The sequence below is a fragment of the Cyprinus carpio genome, chromosome B16, assembly GCF_018340385.1.
Source record: "Cyprinus carpio isolate SPL01 chromosome B16, ASM1834038v1, whole genome shotgun sequence".
Classification (NCBI taxonomy): domain Eukaryota; kingdom Metazoa; phylum Chordata; class Actinopteri; order Cypriniformes; family Cyprinidae; genus Cyprinus; species Cyprinus carpio.
Genome location: NC_056612.1, coordinates 20,050,804 through 20,078,649, shown reverse-complemented (window position 1 = coordinate 20,078,649; position 27,846 = coordinate 20,050,804). Strand labels below are relative to the sequence as shown.

The 27,846-nt window shown below is 35.6% G+C and overlaps 1 protein-coding gene across 19 annotated transcripts in view; it reads left to right on the top strand.

Moving 5' to 3' along the window:
• Window positions 1-27,846, top strand: part of LOC109093672 (receptor-type tyrosine-protein phosphatase U) — a 211,313-nt gene that overhangs the window by 56,379 nt on the left and 127,088 nt on the right. For all 19 annotated transcript variants that reach the window (XM_042741371.1, XM_042741369.1, XM_042741380.1 and 16 more), the window contains exon 2: window positions 8,103-8,231. In XM_042741371.1, the coding sequence (XP_042597305.1) occupies window positions 8,103-8,231 (129 nt within the window). The remainder of the gene's footprint in view (window positions 1-8,102; window positions 8,232-27,846) is intronic.

Here is a 27,846-nt window from a genome sequence, read left to right as displayed (position 1 = left end):
TGTGAGAATTCAGGAGGTCTCAATCCACAGCTATTGACCTGCAGCAGCTGTATTGACACAGGAAGTGCTGCAGGTGCAAGGATGAGCTCTGCCCAATCTGGGCTCCAGCCAATGAGATCCAAATGGCGCATTTTCTTCTTTAGTATTCCGAAGGTCGGTCTGGGCAGATACTCTGTAAAGTCTGTGAATGCGCTGCCAGACAGACTTCTCATTTGGATTTGGTGATGACTGTCTCAGGAGTGCCTACTTCCACTTAGCCTCAGGTGCTAACTTGTTTCTCAACCTCATTGAGCTGAGCGAATATGTAACGGCATTCTGGAATGTTTCTGTTAAACTTTTTAGATGGTGACCTTAAAATTCCTTGCATTTAAAGTTTATCCTTGTCATTAAATGTTACTGCGGGTGAGGTAATGAGGTAATATGCCCTCGTCGTTCTCTGGTTAATTGGACTTATTCTGTTTTTGCTACAGGCAAGTTGACTTCTTCATACATGTTTGTTATAACCCTCAGCATGACAGATGCGTGGTCATGAAGCGCAACCACTGTAGTCTGATCCTTGAATGAGTGAGCTGGTTTCCTTTTTGCAAATCATAATCGTAGAGTCCAACCAGTGGAATCAACTTGGCAAATAAATTAATCTTTTGAGATAATACTATTTAAAAATACTAAATATCATAGATGGCAAGCAGTGGAGTCAGATTGTTGAACAAATGAATCTTTTAAGACGGTTCTTTTTTGGTAAATCCAATACATCACAACAAATGGGGTCAGAACAAGTGACTTTTCTTTTTTTTTTGGGGGGGGGGGGGGGGGGGGGGGGGGCATTTTTTATTTTATTTTTTTTAAGTGAATCAAAATCATACAGCGTGGTCAGTGTATTCTGATTTTTTAAATATTTTTTTTTAGGTAAAACAAAATCATGAATCATGAACAGTTTTTGAGCCACTGAATCAAAAACATAAGATGTGACCATTGTAGACCAAAATGACTCTCATGAGCTGGTTCTGATGAGTGAATCAAAAACATCCAACATGACAATTGATTCCTGAATGAATGACTCTTATGAATTGGTTAAATCAATGAATAAATGAATCAGTATCATTTCAGTATAATTTAAAGTATATACTATTATAATATTTATCAATATTTTGAATTAGATTTTATTTTTATATTTTAATTATATTTAGTATTATAAATTCAAGTTTAAATTGTAGTATGTTTTGCTTCTGTCATTTTTATTAGTTTTTATTTAGTTTCTATTCAGTTTTAGTAATTTTAGCTCTCAAACTTTAGCTATTTTATTTCAGTTAGTCAGCAAGGCAACATTTGGATTTTTTTTTTTGTGAGTTTGTCAAATATTGATGACTTATAATTTTTTATTATATTTATTTCAGCTTTGAATGACTGAAATTAAAAATTTTAAAAACTTTACTGCAGTTTTAGTTAACAATAAGAACCTTGAAAAAATTGATTGAGTGAGTTTTTGGCTTAATTAGTATTTTTATTATATTTTGGGCCAATTCTTGGATTGCATTGCTGCTTGCAATTTTAGCATTGTGGCCATACATGAGGTATGTTCGGGATTCAGCGCATCAGCCATTCCAGTTCCTTGCACTTCGGTGGCACTATGATAAGACCCAATCAGGCCATTGTATTTTTCACAAAGTGCTAGTCTACAGTAGCACATCCATCTTTGGCTCATTGTTACATACATTGTGGAAAGAATCTGTAATACTTCCTTCACTCTGTATGGCTGCCACTGTGCGAGTTTGCACTCCCTCATTAAATCCAGGGGTAGGAAATGAAATGCATTCATTGTGAGTGCTAAGAAAGAATGAATGGCCTTGCAGTAGAGTGGCGAGAGACTTCCCTGCTCAACACAAACAGGGTTTGTCTTTGTCTTGATGCTTGGTTGGGGCAGTGCGCCAGGATGCTAATGAGGCTAACGGAGGAGCTAGGCTGAGGCCCAGACAGCCGCGACGCATTCCAGCCACGTGCCTAAGCAGTGAGGGAATGTCTGATTAACGCAGGAGCGGGTTTCAACGGCTGGCGAAAGCACAGGGAAGCTAAAAGCTAGTTCATATGGAGTGGTGTCCTCTCTCAGTATATTCACGAGGTGTTAATCAAAGAGCTAGTGCTCTTCGAGGAGAGAGGCAAAGAAACAAATTAATTTCAAATTCCATGAATTACTTAGCCCTGGTTAAAAAGGAGTTAGCTCAGCAAGACGATCATCATGTTTCGCTGTTAATGACAACAAATAATTTTTCAGCTACAGAGAGCTGTTTTTAACAGGAAAACTTTTCAGGAGAATGTAGAAAACTCACCTTTTCGTACCGCATACAGTATGGCAGTTGAGATTGCGTTAACCATTGGTGGCAGGCGACAACTGACCACAAACAGAATGTTACACAGTCACAGTGTGGATGCCTGCAGCTATGTGTGTGTATGAAAAGATGTGGATGATGTGCTAAACTGCATTTGGGATTCAGTCGTTTTGACTTTGGTTTACTGACATGCAGTATGACTTCATTGCATCTGTAGAATTTTCATGTCATACTAAAGTGTCTCACAATATTAAACACGCTACGATGTCAAGCGTTTTGTCTGTATAACAATAGCTGCTAGTGCTCTTGTTTTCTGGTAACATCTTTAAAACGAGAAAGTATATATACATATACAGAAAATATATGGCCAATTTATTTTTCTTGTTTTAAGCATAAACCTCCATAAATGTTATGCTATAATAAAAAAGGCATTTAGAAAAATAAACTTCAATAAAATTCAACAAATTCTCTAAAAAGAGATCAAATTATCTTACAATTTTGCCTCAAAAATATATCATCTATAAAAAAAAAATATTTGAATATAATTACTGTATATAAATCTTTTTGCTAAAACATGCAGGTGAATAAAGTCTTCTTTTGTAATTTTTTTTTAAGTCATCTTTTGTAATTTTGTTCACCAATATGTATTTATTTATTTATTTTACACTTCAGGGATTTTCTCCCAGTATTAAAGGCTGGTCTCAAAGTATGGCACAAGAACTCAATTTAAAGACGAGGTGGTGAGGGATGTCACAAACCTCATGAGAACATGTCTGGAGAGAAGAATCTAATTTATAAAAAAATAAAACTCAGAAGGCAAGTTGAGGTTCAGATAGGATGCACATTTCAAAGTGGGACACACTTTAAATATCCCTTGGCAAGGTAGTGCTAACCTAGAGCATTGTTAAACAAATTGCCTCTCTCTAACATTACTGCTCTAGATAAATCTGAGACATTCCCCTGATCCTCTGACAACATCCTATTTGTCTTGTCCCTGCCCTTTCTCGGTAGTAGAACCCAAGTAGCTAGCAAACAGATCCTTACAACTTCTGAAGACACAACATTTTGTGGTACAGATTAAATCTGTAGTGTTTTCAGCAGATCCATGGCGTCAGATTTAGTTCTTTGATCTGTATCATTGCTTCTGGGTTTCAGTTGAGGTGTAGTTACGTCTTTAGCAAAAAAGTTTTTGGTGTTCCCAAAGCAAAACATGATAATACTGTCTGTTTGATGCTAAAATAGGGAGTTTTTTTTTTTTCTCTGGCATATTTCTTTCTTGTTTTATTCCCTTTGTTGATCTATCCAGGTAAGAGTACTGGGATTCAGTCATGCTTTTAGAAAGCAGTTTAATAAACTAGAAATTAATAATTGTTAACTTATTTTAGACACTGAGTTGCAAATTGGCATTGCCTACAAAATAGTTTCAGTGAAGTCAGTGCAAACTAAACTGTTGTGGATCTTTGCGCAAAACTGCTGTTTTTTTTTTTTAATGACTCGGTTGGGTAAGTGATTCAGTGACTGCATCTGAAATCGCATGCTTCCTTACTATTATACTTTTTAATTGTTATTTCTTACATGATTCAATTTTGAACTTTTTTCCTTTTGAATTAATCATTTGAGTGAACAATTCAATGACTCACATTTACACTAGATTCAGTGTTTCAAAGGAATCAGATAACTGAATGAATCAGTGACTTACTCATTAAGATCACTGAAAATCCCCAGCAATAATCACAGGATCATACATAGTATTGTACATAGTGTTTAAAACACATATTTAGGGAAGTCGTGGCCTAGTGGTTAGAGAGCTTGACTCCTAACCCTAAGGTTGTGGGATCGAGTCTCGGGCCAGCAATGCCACGACTGAGGTGCCCTTGAGCAAGGCACCGAACCCCCAACTTCTCCCCGGGCGGCGCAGCATAAATGGATGCCCACTGCTCCAGGTGTGTGTTCATGGTGTGTGCGTGTTCACTGTTGTGTGTGTGCACTTTGGATGGGTTAAATGCAGAGCACCAATTCTGAGTATGGGTCACCATACTTGGCTGTATGTCATGTCACGTCACGTCACGTCACGTCATATTTCATTAAAAGTAAATTAATTAAGCCCTATCCTTCTGCTACGAGATATACTGTCATGCAATCAGCAACAGAACATTCTTGGAGTAATACCATTTGTTGACACTAAACTGGTTAAAAGCATATTGAAAAAAAGAAGAGGTTTGAAATTAATCTGATTCTTCATCTGCAGGTTGAAGCTGTTGATAGCCTGAATGCTCCAGGACTCATTGGTATGTCCTTAGAGGGCTCAGACGAGCTAATTCTTCAAAATTTTAATGAAGGCTATTCACATTAATAAACAAAACAAGTGGATGAGCCTGCACACAATAAGCCTTCATGCTCTCTAGCCAAGGGGCTTTCAACCCTGGCAGTGGCTCAAGCCTGATGTTTTCTCTGTGTTGTGTTTCTGTGCCAAATAATATTGTAATTACTTATTGGAGGCAGTCATGACGAGGCTGAGGCGAGGGGTTTGGGGGAGCTGAGAGGGGGACTCAATTGTTGTTGTTCAGTCATGATGGTAAATCGTTTGTGCTTGGCTTTAAGATGATGTGTACTGATGGAAAGAAAAGCTGGGCGTTCCACGTTTCTCTCAGGATCATCCAAGAACATCTCAAATGTCTTTGGCTATGGACGGAGAGAAGTAATTGCTTAAATAAGGTCTCAGTTTGTCAGCTTTGGTATCTTTTCCCGCTCCTACAGAAACAGATCCTGTTCTGAGCTGTTAGCGAATGGCGTAAATGAAACCTACTGGGACAAAAGCTCTGGGAAGATTCTCGCAGCCTTTTGTTCTGGCTCACATGAGTAATAGGGATCGGATTTGCAAGGAATGTAATGATTCTGGTTCTTAGTCACATTCCAGTCAACAGTTATGTGATTCTGATTTTTTGAGTATTCTTATAATGAATCTTTTAGTGTTTTTGAGTTGTGTGAGACCTAACTATATATGCCAAGCAGTATTTTTGGTATTTGTAGTTTAGTAAGTGTTAGTCATTTCCATGACTCAGACTTATGAGTCATGGATTGATTATAATGGGAATGATTTTGTTTTGACACTTATTATATTGGTATACTATAACTGTAGGTTGCTTACGATTACCAAGTAATGTAACAGCAAAGGTATCCAGTTGTATTATAGTTTCACAATATCTATAATTTGTTACTGTTTTGAATTTTGTCTTAAGCTTGCATAATGTAAAGGTATCTCTGTATCTACCCAGGCTGAATGTATTTGATTAAAAAACAGTTACAGTTAATAATTTTAGATTTTTGATGAAAATAAAGTTAATAGCTGCATTTATGTAAAATAGAATTCTTTTGTATCATTATAAATGCCTTCACTGCCACTTTAAATCAATTTAATAGGTCCTGAATAAAAGTATTAATGCCTTTCAAAAAAGGTGTTTCACAGTATTTAATAATAACTTTCACAGACCTTAGACAATAAAACGTGTACTTAAAGACAGAGAAATGTCTATTATGCAACCACAGACGCTTTAGAAATAAAAAATATGAGCAGCCAGTTTGTTGTACTAGCCAGATATAAAACTATCCCCATTTGTCCGTTGTTGGGGCAGGCCCAGAGGTGGCAGTAATGAGGCAGTCAGCTATGAGGGTCACCTTGATGTCATAGTTATTGTCAAAGCCATTGCCTGTGTGATTTCTCTCCCCTCTGCCCCGTCTGATTTAAGTTGGCTCAAGTCAGCAGCATGTGACTGGGATTTGTGGACTGCCCGCCGCTGCCCGCTCTTTCTCACCCTACACAGCTAATGTGAAGGACCACAGCAGATGTGGCGAGGTGCTCAGGCTGTGGAACATTAAGCTGCTGCCCTGAGGTCACAAATGTGCTGCGTATTAAATGTAATGTGGAACTGAAATTAGTTGCAGGCTGAGAAGTTTAAGAAGTCCCTGATGGATTAGAATATTAGTTTGGAATAGTTACAGAAAGATTAAAGTATTAGTTGACCCTGTATTCAAGGCCTAACAGGGAGTTTGTGAACTTTCTTGAACTGTTTTTGAACAATTTTTAAATGGGCCGGTGGTGATTTTTAAAAAGAAGGGTGATCATTTGTCAGTTTACTTGCATTAATTGCGATTAATCGCATCCAAAATATGTGTGTGCACTGTGTATATTTATTGTGTGTGTGTGTGTGTGTGTGTGTGTGTGTGTATATATATCTATATATATATATATATATATATATATATATATATATATATATATATATATATATACATATATATATATATACACACACCACACACACTCACACGCACTCACACGCACTCACACGCACACACACACGCACGCACACACACACTCACACACCAAAACATCTATACATGCATATTTATATTTAAGAAAAAAAAAATCTATATATATATATATATATATATATATATATATGTCATACATAATTCTTGAGAAAGTTTTTTTTTTTTTTTTTTTTTTTCTTAAATATAAATATGCATGTGTGTGTATTAATATAATAAATATACACAGTACACATTTTAATAATACAACATTATTTAATTTTAGATGCGATTAACTGCAATAAACTATTTGACAGCCCCAATTTATAATTATTTAAATAATTTTGATATTATTACTATTATTATAACTGTTCCTGCTTTGCTGATTACAACGGCAACATCTACTGACAGCCTTGTCAATGTTAACAGAATTTATTTCATATCCCATATTTATTGTTATTAGTAGTAGTAGTAGTAGTAGTAGTGCTTTGTAAAATATATAAAAAAATGTAAATAAAGTAAAAAGCACAAAATAAAAGTAATTTAGAATACCTTTATAAAATATTTAATAATGATTAATACTGATAAGGCGGACAGTAGATTTTGCATTGTAGAAATTTTAATTGTGTCCATATCTTTTAATATTTAATAATTGCAACAACTACTGATATAATTTTTAAGTTTGTCCATATTATTGTTAGTATAATTTTTTTGTTATTCTATTCAATTCAAAGTATAATTTTATGTGCTGTGAATGAATGAATAAATAAACAGTTCATAAAATACTTTTATTAAAATAATATAAGTAATAAGTAATAACGACAAGGCTGGCAGTGTATTCGCAGCTATAAAGGATGCCCAGTTATCTTCCACAGTTGAATTGGCTGTTGCTGATAAATTGGTCTGTTGCAGTGTTTGTGTTGTAAATCTTAGGCAGAATTGATGATTGATTGGTGGAGGTGATGGGGATGTGTGTGTCCTTGGAGATGTCGTGCGTGAGAGCGGTGTGTCTTGAAAAGAGGCATGATTGCTTTGGTGAATGCTGTCTGGCTAAAGAGCCAGTGTTGGAAATACTGTATATGTAGGTGTGCAGTCTGGCACAAACAGAAATCAGATCACAGGGGCTCGCATGATAAAACAGATCCCCAAATAACACACGGATACTTAATTAGGCTGCTGGGCCAGGGGGTCCTCGTACGTCTGCCTGCAGCCGCATAACCTCCCCAGAGGATTGAGGAGTCGTATTGTAATGCACATTTTAGTGTCAACAAATTGTGGATCAAATGTTGTCCAAATTAAATGTTATTGCCCCCGAGGCTTTTAAATATACGACCAGACGCTTTTAATAATTCATGTACAGAGATTTGTCAGGTTAAGCAGGAAGCACGTATCCCAGGCCGTTTAAGGTTTTTAATGAGAGGAAGTCATGGACTTGCATCAAGACCGATAAGTTGTTTTGCTTCTCTGCAGCGGGCTGCACGTTTGATGAGGACTCCGACCCCAGCCTGTGCGAGTTCAGCCAAGGGGAGGAGGATGACTTTGATTGGCAGCTGTTCCGCGCTCACGCCTCGCCACACTCCACCTCTGATCTTCTGCGCGGTAAGTCTGCCCAGCATTGCCCATTTTTATTCTGCCAGGTTATTTCACACTGTGTCGCAAACCGTTTCACACCGTGGACCTGTCCATCTCGGATGGCTTCCTACTGGCCTCATCAGAGTGACAGCTGGAAGGACGGCCCCCATCGCAGCATGATGTTTATTTATTTATTTTTTGTTTTACTTGCAGTTTTGTAAAAAAAACAACAACAACAACAAAATTGGGGAAAAGTTTTATTTGGGAAAAGTTTCAAGTGTAAGATGCGTTGATATCAGTACAAGACTTTGTATTTCATTAAATCTACCGACAACCTTGTCAATATAATAATAATAATACAAATATATTATTTAATATCCCATTATTATTATTATTATTATGGAAATAATTATTATTTTTATTATAATTATTTATTTGATTAAAAATAAAGTAAAAAATGTGCAGAGTAAGTGAAAAAAGTAACAATCAACAGATCTAATAAAAACATTTCATATTGTACTATTCCCAAATGGTACGTTTTCACAAAACTAATATAATCTTATTATATATCAATGTTATTAATATTATCAATATTATTATATTATATATCACTATATAAATATTATTTATTAAATAAATTAGGTATTTGTTATTAAAATTCTTAAAATAACAGTAAAAAATATTACATATATTTCATATTATATATATATTATTATTTTAAAAAAAAGTAGTATTAGTAAAAATACTACTACTACTACTACTACTACTACTACTAATAATAATAATAATCACCCATAACAAACCCATACATTTTGTATATCTTCTTTCTGGCAGCTGGAATGACAGCCCACATTGCAGCATGCTCCTTATTTTTTTCTTGTTTTATTTGTAGTTTTATACAAATTTGGAGAACGTTTCACACATAAAATGTGTTGATATCATCAAATCAGGAACTACTGGGAACATGTAGCCATATTCAAATTTTGTTGATGGGTTGCTGCAGAGAATGAATAGAATTCCCCTGGCACGGATGCAATCACTACATGTGGTCACATGCAAATCAACGTTGTCCAGTCAAAACAAGCAGGTGCAATAAGAAAGGTAAAGAGTCTGAACTATAAGCACACATCAGCAGGTCTCGTCTCTCGATGTCTTATTCTGTCCGTGTCAACCGACGAAACAGAAGTGATTAGGAGTTTGGCTTCAACTGAAATGAATCAATCCCAACAATCAATGAGTTCTTTGAAATGTAGCCCATCCCGAACGGGAAGTGTCAGAGAGATGTGCATGGCCTGCTGGGAAGGGTCTTTTATTGAGAGCCATTGTTTAAACTAGATCAAAACAAGCAGAGGGAGGCAAGAAAGTGCAGAACTAGTAATTGGATTAGGCAGACACCGGTGGTAAGTCAGTGAAAGAGACAGATGGATCGCAAGGACATCGATGCAAGGAGAGATAGGATGCTGATGACACAATGAAACAGATAAAAACTAGGTAAGGTTCTCAGCGATGAAGTAAAACACAGGGGACCTGGATAAGAGAGGCTTGTGAAAAGCATATCTCTGGGGAAATGTGATCCAAGCACTATAATCTACACCAGTTTGAATGGAAGGTCAAAGACTACCAGAGGAATAAGTATTTACAGAGAGGGCCAGCTGTCCTTAGTCTTTATGAGTTGACATCCACAAATGTAGCAGTACGTTTGCAATAAAATAATAATTGGGAGTATAATATAATGTAAAATAATATAATATAAATAATATAAAATTATATAAAATAACATATAATAAATGTAAAAAGTGTTTAGCGATAAAAAAATAAAATAATTAACAGATATAAATAATAAAAAAAGCCTTTGGCACTATTTTCTCAAGAAAGCAATACATTTTTAGAACTTTCAAAAACTTTCATTTTCAAAACTTGAAATGCTGTTTTAATGATTGTCCCACAAAATCACAAAGTACGTTTTCTCTTCATCTACTGTAATCTAAAGAAATATTAATGTTAAGAGTTTATCATAAAATAAAAATATAATTTATTTTTAATTTAATTTGCAATTTATTATTTTTTATTAATTGAAATTAATAAATATAAAAAATAAATCTCTCTCTCTGTTATATATAATTATAATTATATTTGTATTTTTATTATTATTATATATACAATTTGATTTATAATAAGTATTGTGATTTCTACATTCAGCAATTCTAAAGGTAATTTGATCTTGCATAGTTTGCTTTTGAACTAAATGATTGTGAAAATGACTAAATTGACAGATCATAAATTTTTGGTGATTAAATCAAATGCTCTCATTACCCGTTACAATAATCTTATGATTGGACATAATTGTAGTGTGAAAGGAAAGTTTTATGCTAATGGAAGCACAGTAGCAGGTTTGGAATAAATCGAACAAATCAGTTTTGAACTGTGAATGTAGCACTTTTTAAATTGTGAAAATAGTACTAAAGCAATTAAAGCAAAACTATAATCAGCTTGTGTTAAATATATGAACGAGTGATTAGGACAGTTGAGTATGATGGAATCCTCCACAGTACATCATAATCAGCATTCTAATCATATGCAGACCCATGACACCTCACCCGCAGTCACAGGCGCTGTGCAGTAATTAATACATTTCCCTCTGGGTTTAATTAAAGCTGACTGTCTGTTGTGTGACATTCACTCTTCTCTGAGGGCAACAGATGAGTCTAGGCATGCAAAGTTTAAGTAGGTGAGAATGATGTCACACCTTGGAAACACAGCAGGAAGTGTTTGATGGTGTGAACGTAAACAGACATTGACATCGCACATTCGCCCTGCAGTGGTTTACCATGTATTTTTTAAATCTAGAACCCCACACAGACATTTTAACCAGCATATTTTGATCATTTTAACATGGGGTGCGTTGGCTTTGAGAAACTAGGTCAGAAACTGCCATGGTACTGAGTGGCAAAATGGATCCTTTCATGTTGTTTCTGTCTCGATATGCAAACATTGAGCTCTCCTAAACAAGGCCCAGTTATATTTTCTCAGTTCTTCATGTTGCAGAGATCCTGTCACGACGCCCATCTTAATTCAGACCACGGCGCTGAGCTAACTTTTGCTTAGAAGATAAGACTATTTACAAGAGGACGGGTGTAAGTATGGTCCCTTTGTGTGGATAAAGTGGTAAAGTTTTGCAGTGATAACCCATATCTCACTGTTAACAGTGTTATATCCGAGGAAGAGGTTTAGGGAGGGGTACAATGAGGTTTTGGATGTCTACAGGGAACAAAATTACATTTTCACATTTACATTATTACGACATGTGGGAGAGACACTAAAATATGTAAAAAAAAAAAAAGAATATTTAAAAAATAGCAAATATAAAAAAACATACAATACATTTTAATATTTATTAAAAATATTAATATTTAATTATAATAAATGTACAATCATATTATTTTATTTTTTTACCGAACGCATATCCTATTATCCCAAGAAGAGAGATAAAAGAATATTGTTTATAATTATTTTAACAAAAAAGTGAAAAGACTTTTTTTTTTTAAACCTGTTAATAAGCACCAGGACGCTGGTGCACTGAACGCTCTTTGTTTACATGTGTCAATGTTTACGAATAGATTAAACGAAACAGGAAAAGTTTAATCTTTACAAACTTTATATCATTATGAAGGTCTAAGCCTCAAGCATCTACGACAGATTGCTATTTTTAAATGAAAAGTTTATACGAATGTATTTGCTAAATTTGTTTAAGGAGTACACATCAAAACATGCATAATCAAAACGCAGTACAACCAGATTCGTCGTAATAACGTCATAATAACGAGCCATAAACACATCTCAAAACGCAGTACAACCAGATTCGTCGTAATAACGTCATAATAACGAGCCATAAACACATCCAAACTCGTGCGTTTACCATGGCATCAACGATCGGATCACCATTACCATGATTCGATCAAGCCGATCGGATCATGGCAACATTAACAGATTTTTCTATGTGGATAACCAATCGGATCTGTCCTTCCCGTGCAGTATTTAAATAAGTCTGCAGAGAATGGCCTGGTGCAAAGTCAACCTGAAATGGTGGGTTTTCTTTTGAAAAACTTTTCAGTCGTGGGACCTTTTACAAATCAAAGATAAGTGTAGGAGTCTCATTAACACTACACACGGGTGTTCTCCGTCTTTTTTTTCTGACAGAAGAGAAGGGGCGGCGTTTTGCGTGATGTCGACCTGCCAATGCAGACACGATGGCTGGATTGTGTTTACATCACACTGAAAACTGTTCACAATGCGTCCTCGACTACCTCTGGACCAGGACACGCTGATCGGATAACATTCTGATCAGAAGTGCGTTTACACTTGTCTTTTCAATTTTATTATGTGGACGCAGCCATCCGGAATATGGTCGCATGTCTTTGTTAATGTCTCAATTTCAGGGAAGCCCACAGCATTGTTTGTATCCGTTATGGCTTGGTAGTAAAAAAAATACAGCATGGTTTTGTAGCATACAGTGTCACAAACAGAATGAGACCATCCACTAAAAAAAAGTCATAGATACGCGGAATATTGTTTATTTGAAATCTGGCGCTCTCTTGTGACAGCTCATGACGCACGCTGTGACGCACCTGTCATCTGATGGGGCGTAACTTAGCGATCAGCTTTTTGCACAAATAATTCTTTCTTTTTTTTCCCCTTCTTCAGCATTTTTCAAATATGTGTGTGTGTTTTGTGGGGAATGTGGCTGTATGATTACCATCTGTTTGAGCACACATCAGCGTGTGATTACTGTGTAATGACAGCTATCAGTTTGAATGCAGTCTATATGAATGGTGTGTGATTATTGACTATATGGCGCATCTGTATGATTACCATCTGTATAACCGGTCATCGGCATGTGATTACTGACTGTATGAGCATATAAATCTTTTTTCTTATTTATTTTTAATTACTCAAATTATTATTATTTTATTTTTCTAGTGCTCAAATAAATCACTTATACGATGTCTAAGATTCTGTCTATTGTTTTATAATTGAAAAACTATGCATTGGTATGATTAATGACTAAAATAGTTTGTAGAACCCTTCATTACAATTGGTGAATATTTTTCTTCAAATTCCTCAGTGGTGGGGGGGACTAGACATAGTCTCAGAAAAATGGTTGCAGGAATCAAATTTTTCATGGTATCTTCTTCAGATTTGAAATAGAAACTCATGAGACATGTGACTTTCAACCAATTACTTTTCTGGATTGCTCCAGGACTGAAAAATAATTCAGTGTGGTACAATTTTTTCAAGGCACTTCATTGTCTATAACTTTTTATCTTTTTGAGCATTATCAACTCTGGATGATGGATAGTAAAGCCCAAAGGGTCTTCTTTCCAAAGACACCAAGCACACTGGAGTCAGGAACCGTTGCAATTTTAAGTTAGGTAGGGCATTTTCAGCTGTGAGTCCCATAATGGGGGTGCAGGTTAACAGGTTAATTTATCAAATCAAAAAGGCTGCAATTTAAATAAATATATAAATAAATAAAATAATATTAGTTGTTCAACAAAAAAGGCTTTAAAGTTTTCCAGGTGGTTTTCCGTCAAAATAAAATCCCTATGGTTTATTGAATAATGTGAAAAAATAAATGCTGCCTTACTAACACCTGTCAGAATACCGTGAAATGGTGGTTTTGTTTCTCATATTTCACATATGTTGCTTAATTGCTTTAAATCAAAGGTTCTGCCAAATGCATAAATATAAATATATGTTTCCATTGTGGAGTCCTGGAATAATTGAAACCCTAGATAATATATGATGGTACATTTTCCACTTAGGGAAAAGTTCTCAGATTACTTCTTTCATGGACTTTATCGGTATGTCTTTGATTTGATTTAAATTCGGGTTTAGACTTTCATTCTTACAGTCTGACTTAAACCACATATTGGCTCTGTTTTATTTATGCACCAAAGTCAATTTTTACTCATATTTGGCGAGTATTCATTTTAGAGAGGGAAAGCAGAGAAGAGGCACGTACTCTTGAGGTCAGGCGGTTAAAATTCATTTGCAAGCAGATTATTTCTTATTTTATTATTAGTTGGAAGTCCATTACACTGCAATCTACTGTCTTTATCCATGTGAAATGGTTGGTGGTGTGTTGTGAGGTGAGACCTGCACTCTACACGTTTGAATCTAGTGGATGGGTTAGAAACAGAAAGATCTCTCGGTCAACGTGGGAGGCAGAGAAACCTGCAGCACTTCAGATAACCTAATTGGTCCTTTCTCATCTTAAGCCAGACCTCTAGGTCCGGCAGAGATCTACTGTAATCTCCTCACTGGAAGCAGGTTCCCACAGATATTAACGCTAAAGACAGGCAATTCTCTGGGCATGTTGTATCTTATTACGTCCTCCTTAGTCAGAGAGGCACGAGGCACATGCTGCTGATCAGAGACCTGTAGGTCTTTATTACCAGCCGCCCTTCACCTCTCTCAAACAGCAGGCTCGTGTCCCATCTGCACATTATCCACACTCTGATGCCCAGGCCTTATTCATCACTGATATGAGAGACCACAGGGGCCCCTGACAGGGGAAGTTGGTTGGGAGACCCATCTGGTGGTGTTGTAGGGTCATTATCAGACCTGGCTGGCTTCCCTCAATGATCTAATAAAGTTTCCTGAAGCCCAGAGCTGCCTGCCTTCATCCGCTATCTCTCAATCACTGACTTCTGCTCTGGGACTCTCAAACCCGACTCTCCACATATATGGATGGAATGGAGTTTGCCGTGCATTGCAATTATTTTGAATTAGGCGGCGTGTTTATGTTTGGACTTGTTTATGACCAGGTCTGTTTTGGAAGGATGTCTCACTCGCTGGGTGAAAACTATAAGATGCTAGAGCTGGTTATTTCTATTCTTTACTACTTTATAAATAGGGTGGTCAGATAAATATCCCAACCCCTTTTTTTTTTTATAAAGTACTTGGTTATAAACTTTTATAAAGTTCTAATTGTTCATAATTATGACTTACTGTTATAGATAAAAGGCATCTAGACAATAATGATGTAATCTTTTGAGTTTTTTCCTTTCCATTTATCTTTTATATTTTATGATTATAGTGACAATCAATACAATATAATGCAGATATTTTCTTTTTCTGTTTTCCGTCTTTTTTTTAAACCAGTAAAAATATCTTATTATATTTATGTAAGGGATAATGTAAGTGTCAGTCATTGCAAAATAAACTAGTAGTAGCATACATTTTTCAAATTTTTTTTTAGAAGTACACTACCTTTCTAAAGTTTGGGTGGTTAAGGCTTTTTAAATATTTTTGAAAGTGCCTTTTGCTCTCCAAGGCTGCATTTATTTTTGTGGCATATTCTCCTGATAAGACAGAAAAGAACTTAAATTACACTTTCAGTTTTGATTGTACAGATAAGAGCAATACATCAATCGAATCTGTAAAGGGTCTACTTTTTTGTATACACACATAATGACAACAAAACTTTGTGCATTTATAAAATAAAGAAAACAAACAGAGTGCGCTGTCTGCTGCCTTGGTTCTGCGTGATCTTCATTTAGAAATGCGTCATTAAAATGAACTAACTCAGCAAGTACTCAACACAGAGACATGAGAGAGATATCTATAGAAAGCTTGACATGTCTACTTTTAAACTGAGCAAGTCTTACTGAAAACAAATATTCTGCGGTAAAGTAATCTATATGAAAACAACGCGATGTCCAGTTTTTCACGTCTCCCTTCATTATACCTAATGCGACCACACGGCGAGCGCGCTATTGATATTATAATGGTCCACGTGAAGCTCGCGGCGGGTTACTTCACAGCAAACAAAGCAGCGAGACTGTACTTCACGTTTTTTAAATGTTACTGTTCGCGCTGAGAGGAATAAGATTTGGATTACCTCAGAAAGAAGAATGAAGGCTTGACCCAGCAGAGATCATAAACATGAGTAAGTTTTTTTTATTATTAATCTATTTGTTTTAGTTTTCATGTAACTTGTACACATTTTCCTAGTTAGACTTTTTCCAAAATATAATTCCTGACTAAATGTATAATCAAGTGAAACATTATGAAGTTTCATTTACATCACCTCAATGTTTCATGATGCCAGGATGTTTTTTTTTATGTTCTAGTGTATAACATAGACAGCAATACGATATAAAAGTAATATGAGCTATGTGCTAGGTATGTGATGTTCATTTATATATTTCAACATGACACAATACCAGTCAAAACTTTTGAACAGTAAGATTTTTAATGTTTTTGTAAAGAATTCCCTTCTGCTGACCAAGCCTTCATTTAATTGATCCAAAATACAGAAAGTTGCATTTGCTAAAGCAGTAATATTGTGAAATATTTTTACTATTTTAAATAACTGCTGTCTGTTTGAATACATTTTAAAATGTAATTTATTCCTGTGATTAAAGCTACATTTTCAGCATCATTACTCCAGTCTTACTCCAAGCGTAACAATATACACTATACCATTCGAAAGCTGGGAGTCAGTGTATATATAGAAATTAAAACTTTTATTTAGCACACAAGTGATGATAAATACAATAATCATGTTACAATCTATGCTGTTCTTTCAATTAATCAAAAAATATATAATAATAATAATAATAATAATAATAATAATAATAATAATAATAATAATAAATGTTTTTTTTTTAAATAGCAAATTAGAATAATAGAATGATTTCTGAAGGACTGGAGTAGTGACGCTAAAATTTCAGCTTTGAAAGTCAGCTTTGTTCCTAATAAACTGTTTAACTGCACTTACAAGTAATTTTCAAGTTATTTTGTGGGATAATTAAATATATTCTAAATAAACAACAAACATAAAAATATATAAATTAATTTTGTCCTCACATTCTTTATTCTAACTCTTCCCTCTTGGTCACACACCTGGCTGAAAGGCTCATTATGCAGCTCATTATGCGGGCCTTTGTCTTCTCAGGTGTGAATCACACAAATATTCATGATATTTGACGCCTACTTGCATATTCCCTTTTGAAACAAAAAGTGTCTTAGAAAATTTAAATCAATCTATTGTTTTCTGTGAGTGAGTAAACAAGATGATTTTCACATCATTTTGAAGCAAAAATTCTAGACTACAAGCTCCAGGTTTGACAGTCTTGTGAACAAATGTTCTGTATGATTTTTTGTGACCTTATTTCAGTGACTTCAAAATTGTAGTTTTTCACTAACCATGCATTAATGTTGTTTTCTCAAAAGCACAATCATGTACATACATGCTATTTACATATTATTGTAGCACAGTTTGTACTGATTACAGTGTTATTAGACTTCAGCCATGTATATGTTTATAAGCAACTGAAAAAAGCAAAAATTCAGGGGATGTCAAAACTTCTCCAGGCCCTCAAAACCCCTCAGACCCCAGAGGATTAAATATTATTACAGTAAAATAATTTTCATGTATTTGAAAGTGCAATTTGATGTCAAGGCTGAATTTTCAGCATCCATTTCTTCAGTCTTCAGTGTCACATGATCCTTCAGAAATCATTCTGATATGCTGATTTGGTGCTCAAGAAACATTTCTTGTTATTATCAAGGTTGAAAATAGCTTCTTAATATTTTTCTTTAAACTGTGTTACTTATTTTCCAGGATACTTTGATGAATAGAATGTTCAAAAGAACAACATTTAATTGAAATATAAATATTTTGTAACAATATAATTCTCTTTACTTTTGATCAATTTGCAATTTGCATACACATCCTTGCTAAATAAATCAATCAATCTTATCAAGTAAACTTTTGAACGGTTGTGTATACCGCAGTGCCAGTGGGGTATGGAAAAAAAATCAAATCTCTCTGAGAGGTACATGTGTCCTAGGGTGTATTACTGGAAAGAACATTTTCTGAACACTTTAGTTTTTGTGTAGAAAAAAGCATGAAAGTAATTCTGCAAGTCTGCAGGTGTATATATAGGTACCATCTCATCTAAAATCAGACTCACAACTCAGTGCAAAGAATTGATTAATCATGCCTCTCTCGTGTTCAATTTTTCAGAAACTCTTGGATTAATACAATGATCCTCCGCTTCTCTTTGAACTTTCATCTGATCTGAGAAGTGTCTCTCTTTTATAGGAGTCTCAGCCCAGAGTCTCAAGTTAAACGTTTAGCACCTCGTAATGGAATTGGCTCTTGACAAAGGTCCCAAACAAAAACCTCACCATCCATATGATTGAAATTCCATCATCAAAGTGTGCATGAGATCAAAGCTTGATGAGTATGGTAGTAAAATAGATATGTGACTTATATTGCTGTATTAGACGAATGAAGGCTGAATAGAATTTCATTGGAATACTGGCCAATGTTTCCGTCCATAATTTTTATCAACACTTTTCAGTATTGTATGAAATACGTTAATTATTTTTTTTCACTATATAATGTTTATGGACATTTTAACTAAAAAATGTCTCTAAACACGCAAACTACTATAACACTTTTGCCTCCTTTCCATTATTGTAAATCATTTCTTTTGCTGAAGCACTGTGGATGAAAAGGATGCTGTATGTGAAGGATGAAAAGTTTGATGATTTTTATTTCTGAGCTGCTGATTTATTTCATGGTTAAGAGTACAAATTATTTATATATTTATTTCAAACAAAAGGTGAATTATAAACCCACCATGCTTGTCCTGTGAGCGATTTGGTGGAACGGAATAAAAATGAAGCCTGTGTAAATTTTCAGAGACACCACTGGGATGGAAGGTGAAATGGGGAAATGAATTGCTGTGTAAATCTAACAGGGCAGACTAAATCCAATTGTAATAGGAGGCCGGTAGCATAAACCACAAAGCCAGGCTCGGACCGCTACTCATTCACAAGAGTTCATATTTACAATCACACACAATAAATAAATAGCAAGATGGATCGTGTAACAAGGGGATAAAATAAAGGCATTTTCACATCCAGTGAAAGCCACTATAACCCTGTTGAGATGGTGTTTATTTAGGATGAACTCATGTCAAATGAGGTGACATTAAGAATTTAAAGATCCCCTGTGAGAAGCTCATAAAATTGAATGTCTGCGTTTTAGATCCACCCCTATAAAAGTGGGTAGCTTTATGCTCCAGTTTTTACAGGATGTCGAAACTTAGTACCAATTTCCATAGTGTTTATGAGGCAATATATGCTTATTTTGCACCACTTAATATATAGTTGCACAATTACCTGTACAGTAACTTAAGCTGTAAATTTACCTTAAAGAGCAATATGTATGTCTGCAGTGCTCAAGAAACTTCCCAGCATGCACTATGGCATGAATACATTTTGCAAACTGTTTTTTTACTTGTTCGCAATATTTCAGTTATTTGTCATGTGATGACTGAATCTCTATCTTTAAATATGTGGTTGTTCAGTGTTGTAGTGGTTTGTGTGTTTAATGTTTAGGACCCTGCAGGCCATATCAAATACATAATTTTCATGTTATCTTTATATTCTGCAGAGACCACAGTTGTTCGGTTCCCAAGATTGTTGATAGTCAGGCTAATATTAAATGAATCAAAGCGCCAGCAACTTTCCTACTGAGATACCCGTTGTTTGTGTCTTGTTTTTGTAACTGTGATGAATATTTACTCCAAATGTAAGACAAAACCACACAGTGTAGATCGATTATCATAGAAATAGCGGATGTGAATCTGGATATCTGAGCGGATTCGTTTACAGGTGCAGGACAGCTTTGCACAGACCACAAAACCGATTTGGAGGTAAGCTTGACCGATCCATTTCTTGAAATAAAAATACATTTCTGAAACTATATACATGACCATTTTTTGGTGTCAGTAAGTTTTTTTTTTTTTTTTTTTTTTTTTTTTTGGATAGAATACTTTTACTCAGCAAAAATGCTTTAAATTGATCAGCAGTGACAGTAAAGACGTTCATAATTTTACAAAAGATTTCTATTAAAAAAAAAAAAAAAAAAATCCTGTGCTTCTTAAAATTCTGTTTATCAAAGACTACTGAAAATTTTTAGATTAAGCAAAACTGTTTTCAACATTGAATATTAAAGGGTTAGTTCACCCAAAATTAAAATGATGTCATTAATGACTCACCCTCATGTCGTTCCAAACCCGTAAGACCTCCGTTCATCTTCGGAGCACAGTTTAAGATATTTTAGATTTAGTCCAAGAGCTTTCTGTCCCTCTATTGAAAATGTATGTACGGTATACTCTCCATGTCCAGAAAGAAAAATGCTGAATAAAGTCGTAATTTTTGTTATTTTTGGACCAAAATGTATTTTTGATGCTTCAACAAATTCTAACTGACCCTTTGATGTCATATGGACTAATTTGATGATGTTTTTATTACCTTTCTGGACATGGAGTATACCGTACATACATTTTCAAAGGAGGGACAGAAAGCTCTCGGACTAAATCTAAAATATCTTAAACTGTGTTCCGAAGATAAACGGGGGTCTTAAAGGTCTGGAACCACATGACATAATTTAAATTTTTGGGTGAACTAACCCTTTAAGAAATGTATTTTGAGCAGCAAATTAGCATATTAGAATGGTTTCTGAAGGATAATGTGACACTGAAAACTGGAGTAAAAAAATAAATAAAATATGGCTCTTTTAGTTTAAAAAATCTTACAGACCTCAAACTTTTGCTCTTTTAGTTTGAGTAATATTTTTTTTCTGACATGATATTTTGATTGGGTGGAGCAGTCCTCAACCAGAGCATTGCAGAAAAATCTTGGAAAGTCTGGAAGCACAATAGCATGACATGATTTATATATTAAAACATTTAGTCTGAGGGCCTCTTTCTCCTCAAGCAACCATTGAAATGTAATTTAGATAATCACAATATAACAAATTATCTGCAATTTGTCTAATTAGAAGACTATAAAGCAAAAAAAAAAAAAAAAAAAACGTAAATAAAAAAAGCATCTAGCAAGCTGTTATCTGCCTTTGCATGTTGAAATATGAATTCAGAACTGGCTTTTTAAACAGTGTTTACTTATTGTGAATGAGGGCAGCCATTGTTTATTAGTCAAATAAGGTCACATTCTTATAAACAGGGTTTGTTGCTACACAATATTTTCAGTGGGATTGCAAACCAGTTTGTTATTTATTAATATTTTGAATTTTATTTATTAATTTTCAGTTTTCATTTTAAGTTCTGTTTTTTTCCCTGTGCTTTTGTCTTTTTTTAGATTTATTATTATTATTATTAGTTTTAGTCATTTTGCCACTTTTTTTAGCTTCAACTTATTTTAGCTGGTTGCCAATGCAATATCTAATTTTCATCAAAGTTTTATATTTTATTTTATTTTTAGCTTAATTTCAGTTACAGAAAATGATTTTCAATAGTTTCAGTCATAAGCTAGTTTAAGTTTACAATAACAACACTAGTGCAAACAGCCTTTTCTCTTTAATCTGTCCCAATCTAATGCAGATGACCATTTTGAAGCCTGAATCCATTCATTAGGTGGGATAAATTTTTCTTAGTTTGAAGTTACAGCAGAAAACACCCACAGGGACTTGACATTAAGTGAGGCGACTGCATATCCGTGGATGTACTGTGCTAATGTTAGCCACCCTCTAGCGACAGCCTCTCGGTAATTAACGTTGTTTTGCGGCAGCTGGCGAGACCTTTCAGAGTAAAGAGGTCTGTTTAACAGGATAATTGAGAGTGAAGTTACAACCGTAACCTTCAAATAGCCCATGGTGGTGGTCACCTTGACCATGTCAAGCAATAGCGACTTGCGAGCAGCTTATCTTTCGATGGCTCTTTGAATAATTAGGACTGATGGAGGATGTAGAAAAGAAGATGGAATAATGGCATAATGCGTCTAAGGGATCTGCTTCAGTGCGGAGCTTAACCCACAGGCAAAACGGCTGGTTGTGTTTATGTTGTCATGCTTGCTTAGCTGTTATGCTAAGCAGCATGGGGCTCTGGGACAACCCCCTGATGGTGCTTGTGTTTGCTCTCTTTTACCCTTCGCCCGCTCTCTCTTTCTATGTCACTGACATGTTATCTTTCACGGTAATTCAGAGCTGCACTTAAAGCCATTTCAAATGTGGCATTAGACTAGCACTGTGAAAAGCTAGTCACATAAAAGGCTGCCCACGTCTTTCCGGGCCAATTTAAACTCCATCTAGCTGCGTGACACGAATTAGCCTGTGACACGACACTCAGTGTGAATGTAATATAAAAAGTTCAGTGTTTAAAAATGTTAAACTGATTATCTTATTCATTGTCATTGCTTTTTCTCCTTTGTAGGAAATGTCAGTTCTTTTTATAAGCTGGTCTGGACTGCTTCTTATTATAGTGGGATATCATATACGTTGGCCAAGCCGTGATCTTAGATTATTTATTTGGCTATAGATTAATTCAATGGATGTCAGACCTTCATAAGCGGTTTGGATTTACTTTTGCTGCAGGTGTTGAGTAGGGCATATATTATGAGACCTGCTGACTTGGCTTCCTTTTTGGCTGTAGAAATGATGGTGTTTTACTGCTTGGAGGTTAGTTTTTAATCAGAGGTTGAGGAGAGTACCTCGGGGGGTGCTGGAACCATTCGTGGCTGAGTGTGGTGTAGATGCTGCCTAATACATTCAAAGCCAGTAATTCAGTGTCCTGGTTGACTGGCCATAGCATTAGGCTTGAAGGCAGCACATAAAGTCTGTGAACACATTGTTCTTTATTTATGTCTGTGAGCATTTGCACACACACATCTGACATTTAGTATCTCATGAGCACAACAGATTGTTCCACCATAGAAATATCAGGGTAATTACTTAAGCTTTGAAAATAAGCTTAATTGCTTGCAAATTCAGGTTAAGTAAAAGTGATCCTAGAATTTGGTAGCACATTTCTAGCTGTTCATTAGCTGGTTAACTGGTTTGCTGCTAGGCCAAGATGGTCTGCTAGCTTGCACCAGTTAATGGCCCACTTGAATCCACTAATGGCTATTTTGTACTATTTTATGACCATCTTAGATTAGTAAGTGATACATTTTTACTAGCTAATGGTCATCTTTAACTAGCTAATCACTGTCTTGTACCAGCTAATGACAATTTTGTACTAGCTCAAGACCATCCCTGTTGAATAAAGTATATGCAGGTTAGGTATGTTTTGAAGCATGGCAGCTGGATTGAGCTTGTTTAAGCTGGTCCTTAATTGGTCCTGAGCTGGTTATAAGCTGGTTATGAACTGGTTCTGAGCAGGAGCTAGTTGCTTAGGACCAGCTTAAACCAGTTCATAACTAGCATGTAACCAGCTCAGGACCAGCTTAAACCAGCCCAAACCAGCTGCAGTGTTCCAAAACATACTTAACCAGTGTATGCTGTTTTTTTTTTTTTCAACAGAGATCTTCGACTAGTTAATTTTTGACTAGCTAATGACCATCTAACTAACTAGCTAATAGTCAAAGATTGTCTTAAGGTTTGATTAGCTAATGGTCATCTACTATACCTAATAACCATCTTGAACTTTGTACTAGCTTATGACCGTCTTAGACTAGTTAATTATAATTTTTGACTAGCTATTTATCATCTTGGACTAGCTAATGGTCAAAGGTCATCTTTAACTTTGACTAGTTTATGGTCATCTACTATAGCTAATGACCATCTTGGACCAATCTGTGACCATTTTGTACTAACTCATGACCATCTTAGACAAGCTAATGATCATTTTTGACAAACTAATAACTATCTTGGACTATCTAATGAAAATATTTGACTAGCTAATGCAGTGGTCAAGATAATAATCATCTTCTATATAGTTAATGGTAATCCTAGACTAGCTACACTAGTGACCTTCTAAGAGCAACTAAGGATCATTGTGTACTCATCATGATCTTAAACTAGCTCATTACCATTTTTACCATCTAATAACCAGAGTAAACCAGCTGACTACCCAGTGACGAGCATAGACTAGCTAATGGCTATCTTGGACTAGCTGACAACAAGCCTAAACTAGCTAACAATTGTTTTACACTAGCTAGTTGTCAACTCATTGTAGACCAGCTAATGGGCAGTTTAGACTGGATAATGATCGGTTTAAAACACCTAATAACCTTTTTGAACCAGCTTAGATTAGCTAATGACCAGTTAATTTAGACAATATAGAAACCAGTTATTATGTTCCAAAATGCACCACCATCTTAAACTGGATTTTCAAGCAGGGAGAAAAAGAAGACGACAGAATAATTCATCTTATGGTTGTTTGGTTGTATTTCTGTCTCACGGGAAAGTGTTTGCTAGAAGAAGCAAGACTTCTGAGTTGGAAATGCTGGTTAGCTCATACTGGTACACTAGGTTTTCTTTTTCAGTAAAAAGTTCAAGTAGAATCTTTGTCTTTTATCGCCTGGAATGCTCTCTTTTTCTCTTATTCGTTTGCTCTGTTCTTTTCAGGTGCAATCTATTTTGGGAAGAATTACCATAATAACACACGTCGCGCGAGACTGGCTGTCATTGTAATTGATATCTAGATGCGGCTGCTGGGCGGAGCCATTTGCATATAATCACTTTAACTGATATGATAATGAATGTGGTGGGCCTGATGCAAGCAGAAAGTCTCTCCGGAGACGGATGGCTATTTGAATTATACTCAGTAAGTAATATATTATCAAAGGAAGAGAGAGTCTTTCGGCGCAGCCACACCTGGATAGCTTTAACAGGGTCCACCTCACTTATATTAGCAGTCTACTTCATGTTTGTACATGTTTTCCTGTAACCTTAATTACTTGGCCTTGTTCCCCTAGATCTCTCTTGAGTGAGTTGTGTCCTGTGTCCTTGCAGCCATCTGGAGTTTCTTCTTTTATCTATGCGACTTCTGGTAAATGCTCATTGGATTGGTGTAGTGCAGATGTAGGAACGAAAAGGGGTTGTTATTCCTTCAGAGAAAAATTGTAAAAACCTAAAATGTTTGCTGACACACTCGTACATGAAGACTAGCTGCAATTAAATGCTTACTCCTAAATCAATTAGGCACAGTTTGTAAGTCACTGGTGCAGGTTTCCCACAGAAACAAAACAAAAATCCTATAACTAATACCTAATGAAATATTTTAGGATACACATTGTATATTCATTCTGACTTTTTATTTTTTATGAATTCGGTAGAAACATAAGGGGATCATCATGTTCTGCATGGGAAAGAAACCTAGACAGGTTTTGAATGGCATGAGGGTGGGTAAAATATAACAGGAAATTTTGGAAAATTACACTCAGCTACCACATTTTCCCCCTCTGGTATCTGGTGGGATGCTAAAGGGGAAAAGGTGATACGGAGAGAACAGATAAGTAAGTGAATCCAGAATAGGTTTGGACTCCGGTTGGAATGCAGTCTTCCAGCTCTCTGGCAACTCTCGAACTTGAGTTCATTTGTTACTTGAACACACACTTCTTCGCTGACCTCCAGTTAGCTTCAATTTCTGCTAACTGGCAGCACCAACAAGCTGAGGGCTCAAAAACACTTCACTTTAGAAAAATAGCCTGAGGAAGTTAAAAAAAACAACAAAAAAAAACTCTTTGCTTAAAAATCCAATCTCTGCTGAATTCCAGTTGATCACTGATACAGTTACTACACTATTTTACAGTATCAGTGATGTCAGAGATATAAGTTAGTCACCCTCTTGCCATAACAAAACTGTATGACTAACTTTTTTCTCCTGCGAAACATGAACAAAAAGTTATTTTTAAAATAGTTTTTATCCATACAATTAAAGTCAATGGGGTCCAAAACAACATTGTATGGACAAAAAAATTACAACTAACTACTTCTTACTGTTTTTTTAATGATTTTATTTTTATATAGAATAGCATGCCACCAGAACTACTACGCTGCATCAGTAGGAAAACATACTGGTAATTTTCTGCCGGGACATTATCCATTAAGTTTAGGGACATTTGCTTTAACCCTAAAACACAACACAATGCAATACATTATTCAAAATATGGATAAAACACAGGTGAAAAATATATACGGAAAATTCCCTCACAATAATGCAGTACATTGCGCCCTATTTTTTACTGACATTTCTTAAGTGTATCTAACAGAAATCTGTGGAAAAGTCCATAATGCAGTGCAACACTACATGTAACTTTACTTACTTTATTTGTTGCATTTTTTATATTTTTATTTTTAACAAAAATATAGTAAAAACAGTAATATAAAAAACTTAAATTTAAAAGAACTGTTTTCTATTTTAAAGGGGTCATACAGTATTATGTTGCTAAAAAGAACATTATTTTGTGTATTTGGTGTAATGAAATGTGTTTATGCGATTTAAGGTTCAAAAAACACATTGTTTTCCACATACTGTACATTATTGTTCTCCTCTATGCCCCGCCTGTCTGAAACGTGTAATTTTTTACAAAGCTCATCGGTCTGAAAAGCGAGGTGTGCTCTGATTGGCCAGCTTTCCAGTGCATTGTGATTGGCTCAAGTGTGTGTCGGAAATGTTACGCCCTTACTATACTGTGATGCCTTGTCCAGGTGTTCTAAAAAATAATGCTACCTATCAGATTATGCTACTAACACTGTATTTACCCTACTGTAGGTAGGTTTAGGTTTGAGGGTAGGTTTAGGGTTGGGGTAGGTCAGCGGTTCTCAATTCCAGTCCTCGCACCCCCCTGTTCTGTACATTTTGTTTGTTTCTCTTATGGCTTCAGACGTTTGTTCTATTCGAACATAAGTGCCCTGCGAAGTGGACATCACAAGATATTCTGCCATGATTCCAGTTCGAAGCGAACGTATATGTTCCATTCAAAGTACATTGAAGTGTGCGAGACGTGAATTTAAATTGTATTTATTTACAGAGGTATATGATGTCAAACTTGTCCGTGTGTGAAGACGTTGCGCAACGCAAATCCGGGAATGAGTGTTCCGAAGTGAAGTAAACTTCAACAGATTTCCCCTGCTCAGGGAGTAGGGAGCAATGAACACTGTGTAGGGACCATGTCAATGGGAACACAGTTCATGCACCGACCTCACTTATAATGAGCTGATTATCTGAATCAGGTGTGTTAAGAAAGAGAGACAAGCAAAATATGCAGAGCTGGTGATCGCGAGGACCGCTGGGGTAGGTGTACATGTTAATAAAGGATTTTGCTTCCGAATTATGCTACCATCTGTTTTAATGGGAGGTAGCAAAATCTGACAGGGTAGCAGAAATCGTCAGAACACTGTCGCGATGAGACAAAACCAATAAAACCCATTACAAACAAAGCATTTGTTGTATCCAGTAGGGACATAATTACGGATTATAATGACTTATACTGTGTTATTACATTAAACCATGTCTGCATTTATAATCAGAGAAATGACAAACAACAAACACTACGTTACTCTTTACATTGCTCAAAGCTTGCATTTTGAATCATCAGTGGCAGGTCCTTTAAATTTGAAAACGTACTTACAGTCTGTGAGTCAGAACAGACATTGTAGTCTACTATCCCAGGATCAGGAAACAGGCGCTGCACACATCTGAATATTTGGGTTGAACTTTTCTGGAACAGTGTTGTAAATACAACTTAACAACTGATTTCTAGTTGTGTCCTCTTTTGGAAGGCTAAACAAAGTATTTTCGCTTTTGCAACGAAACACACAGCCTCTTCAAAACATTGTGGCGGAGGTGGCAACAACAATAAAGTTACACCTTCT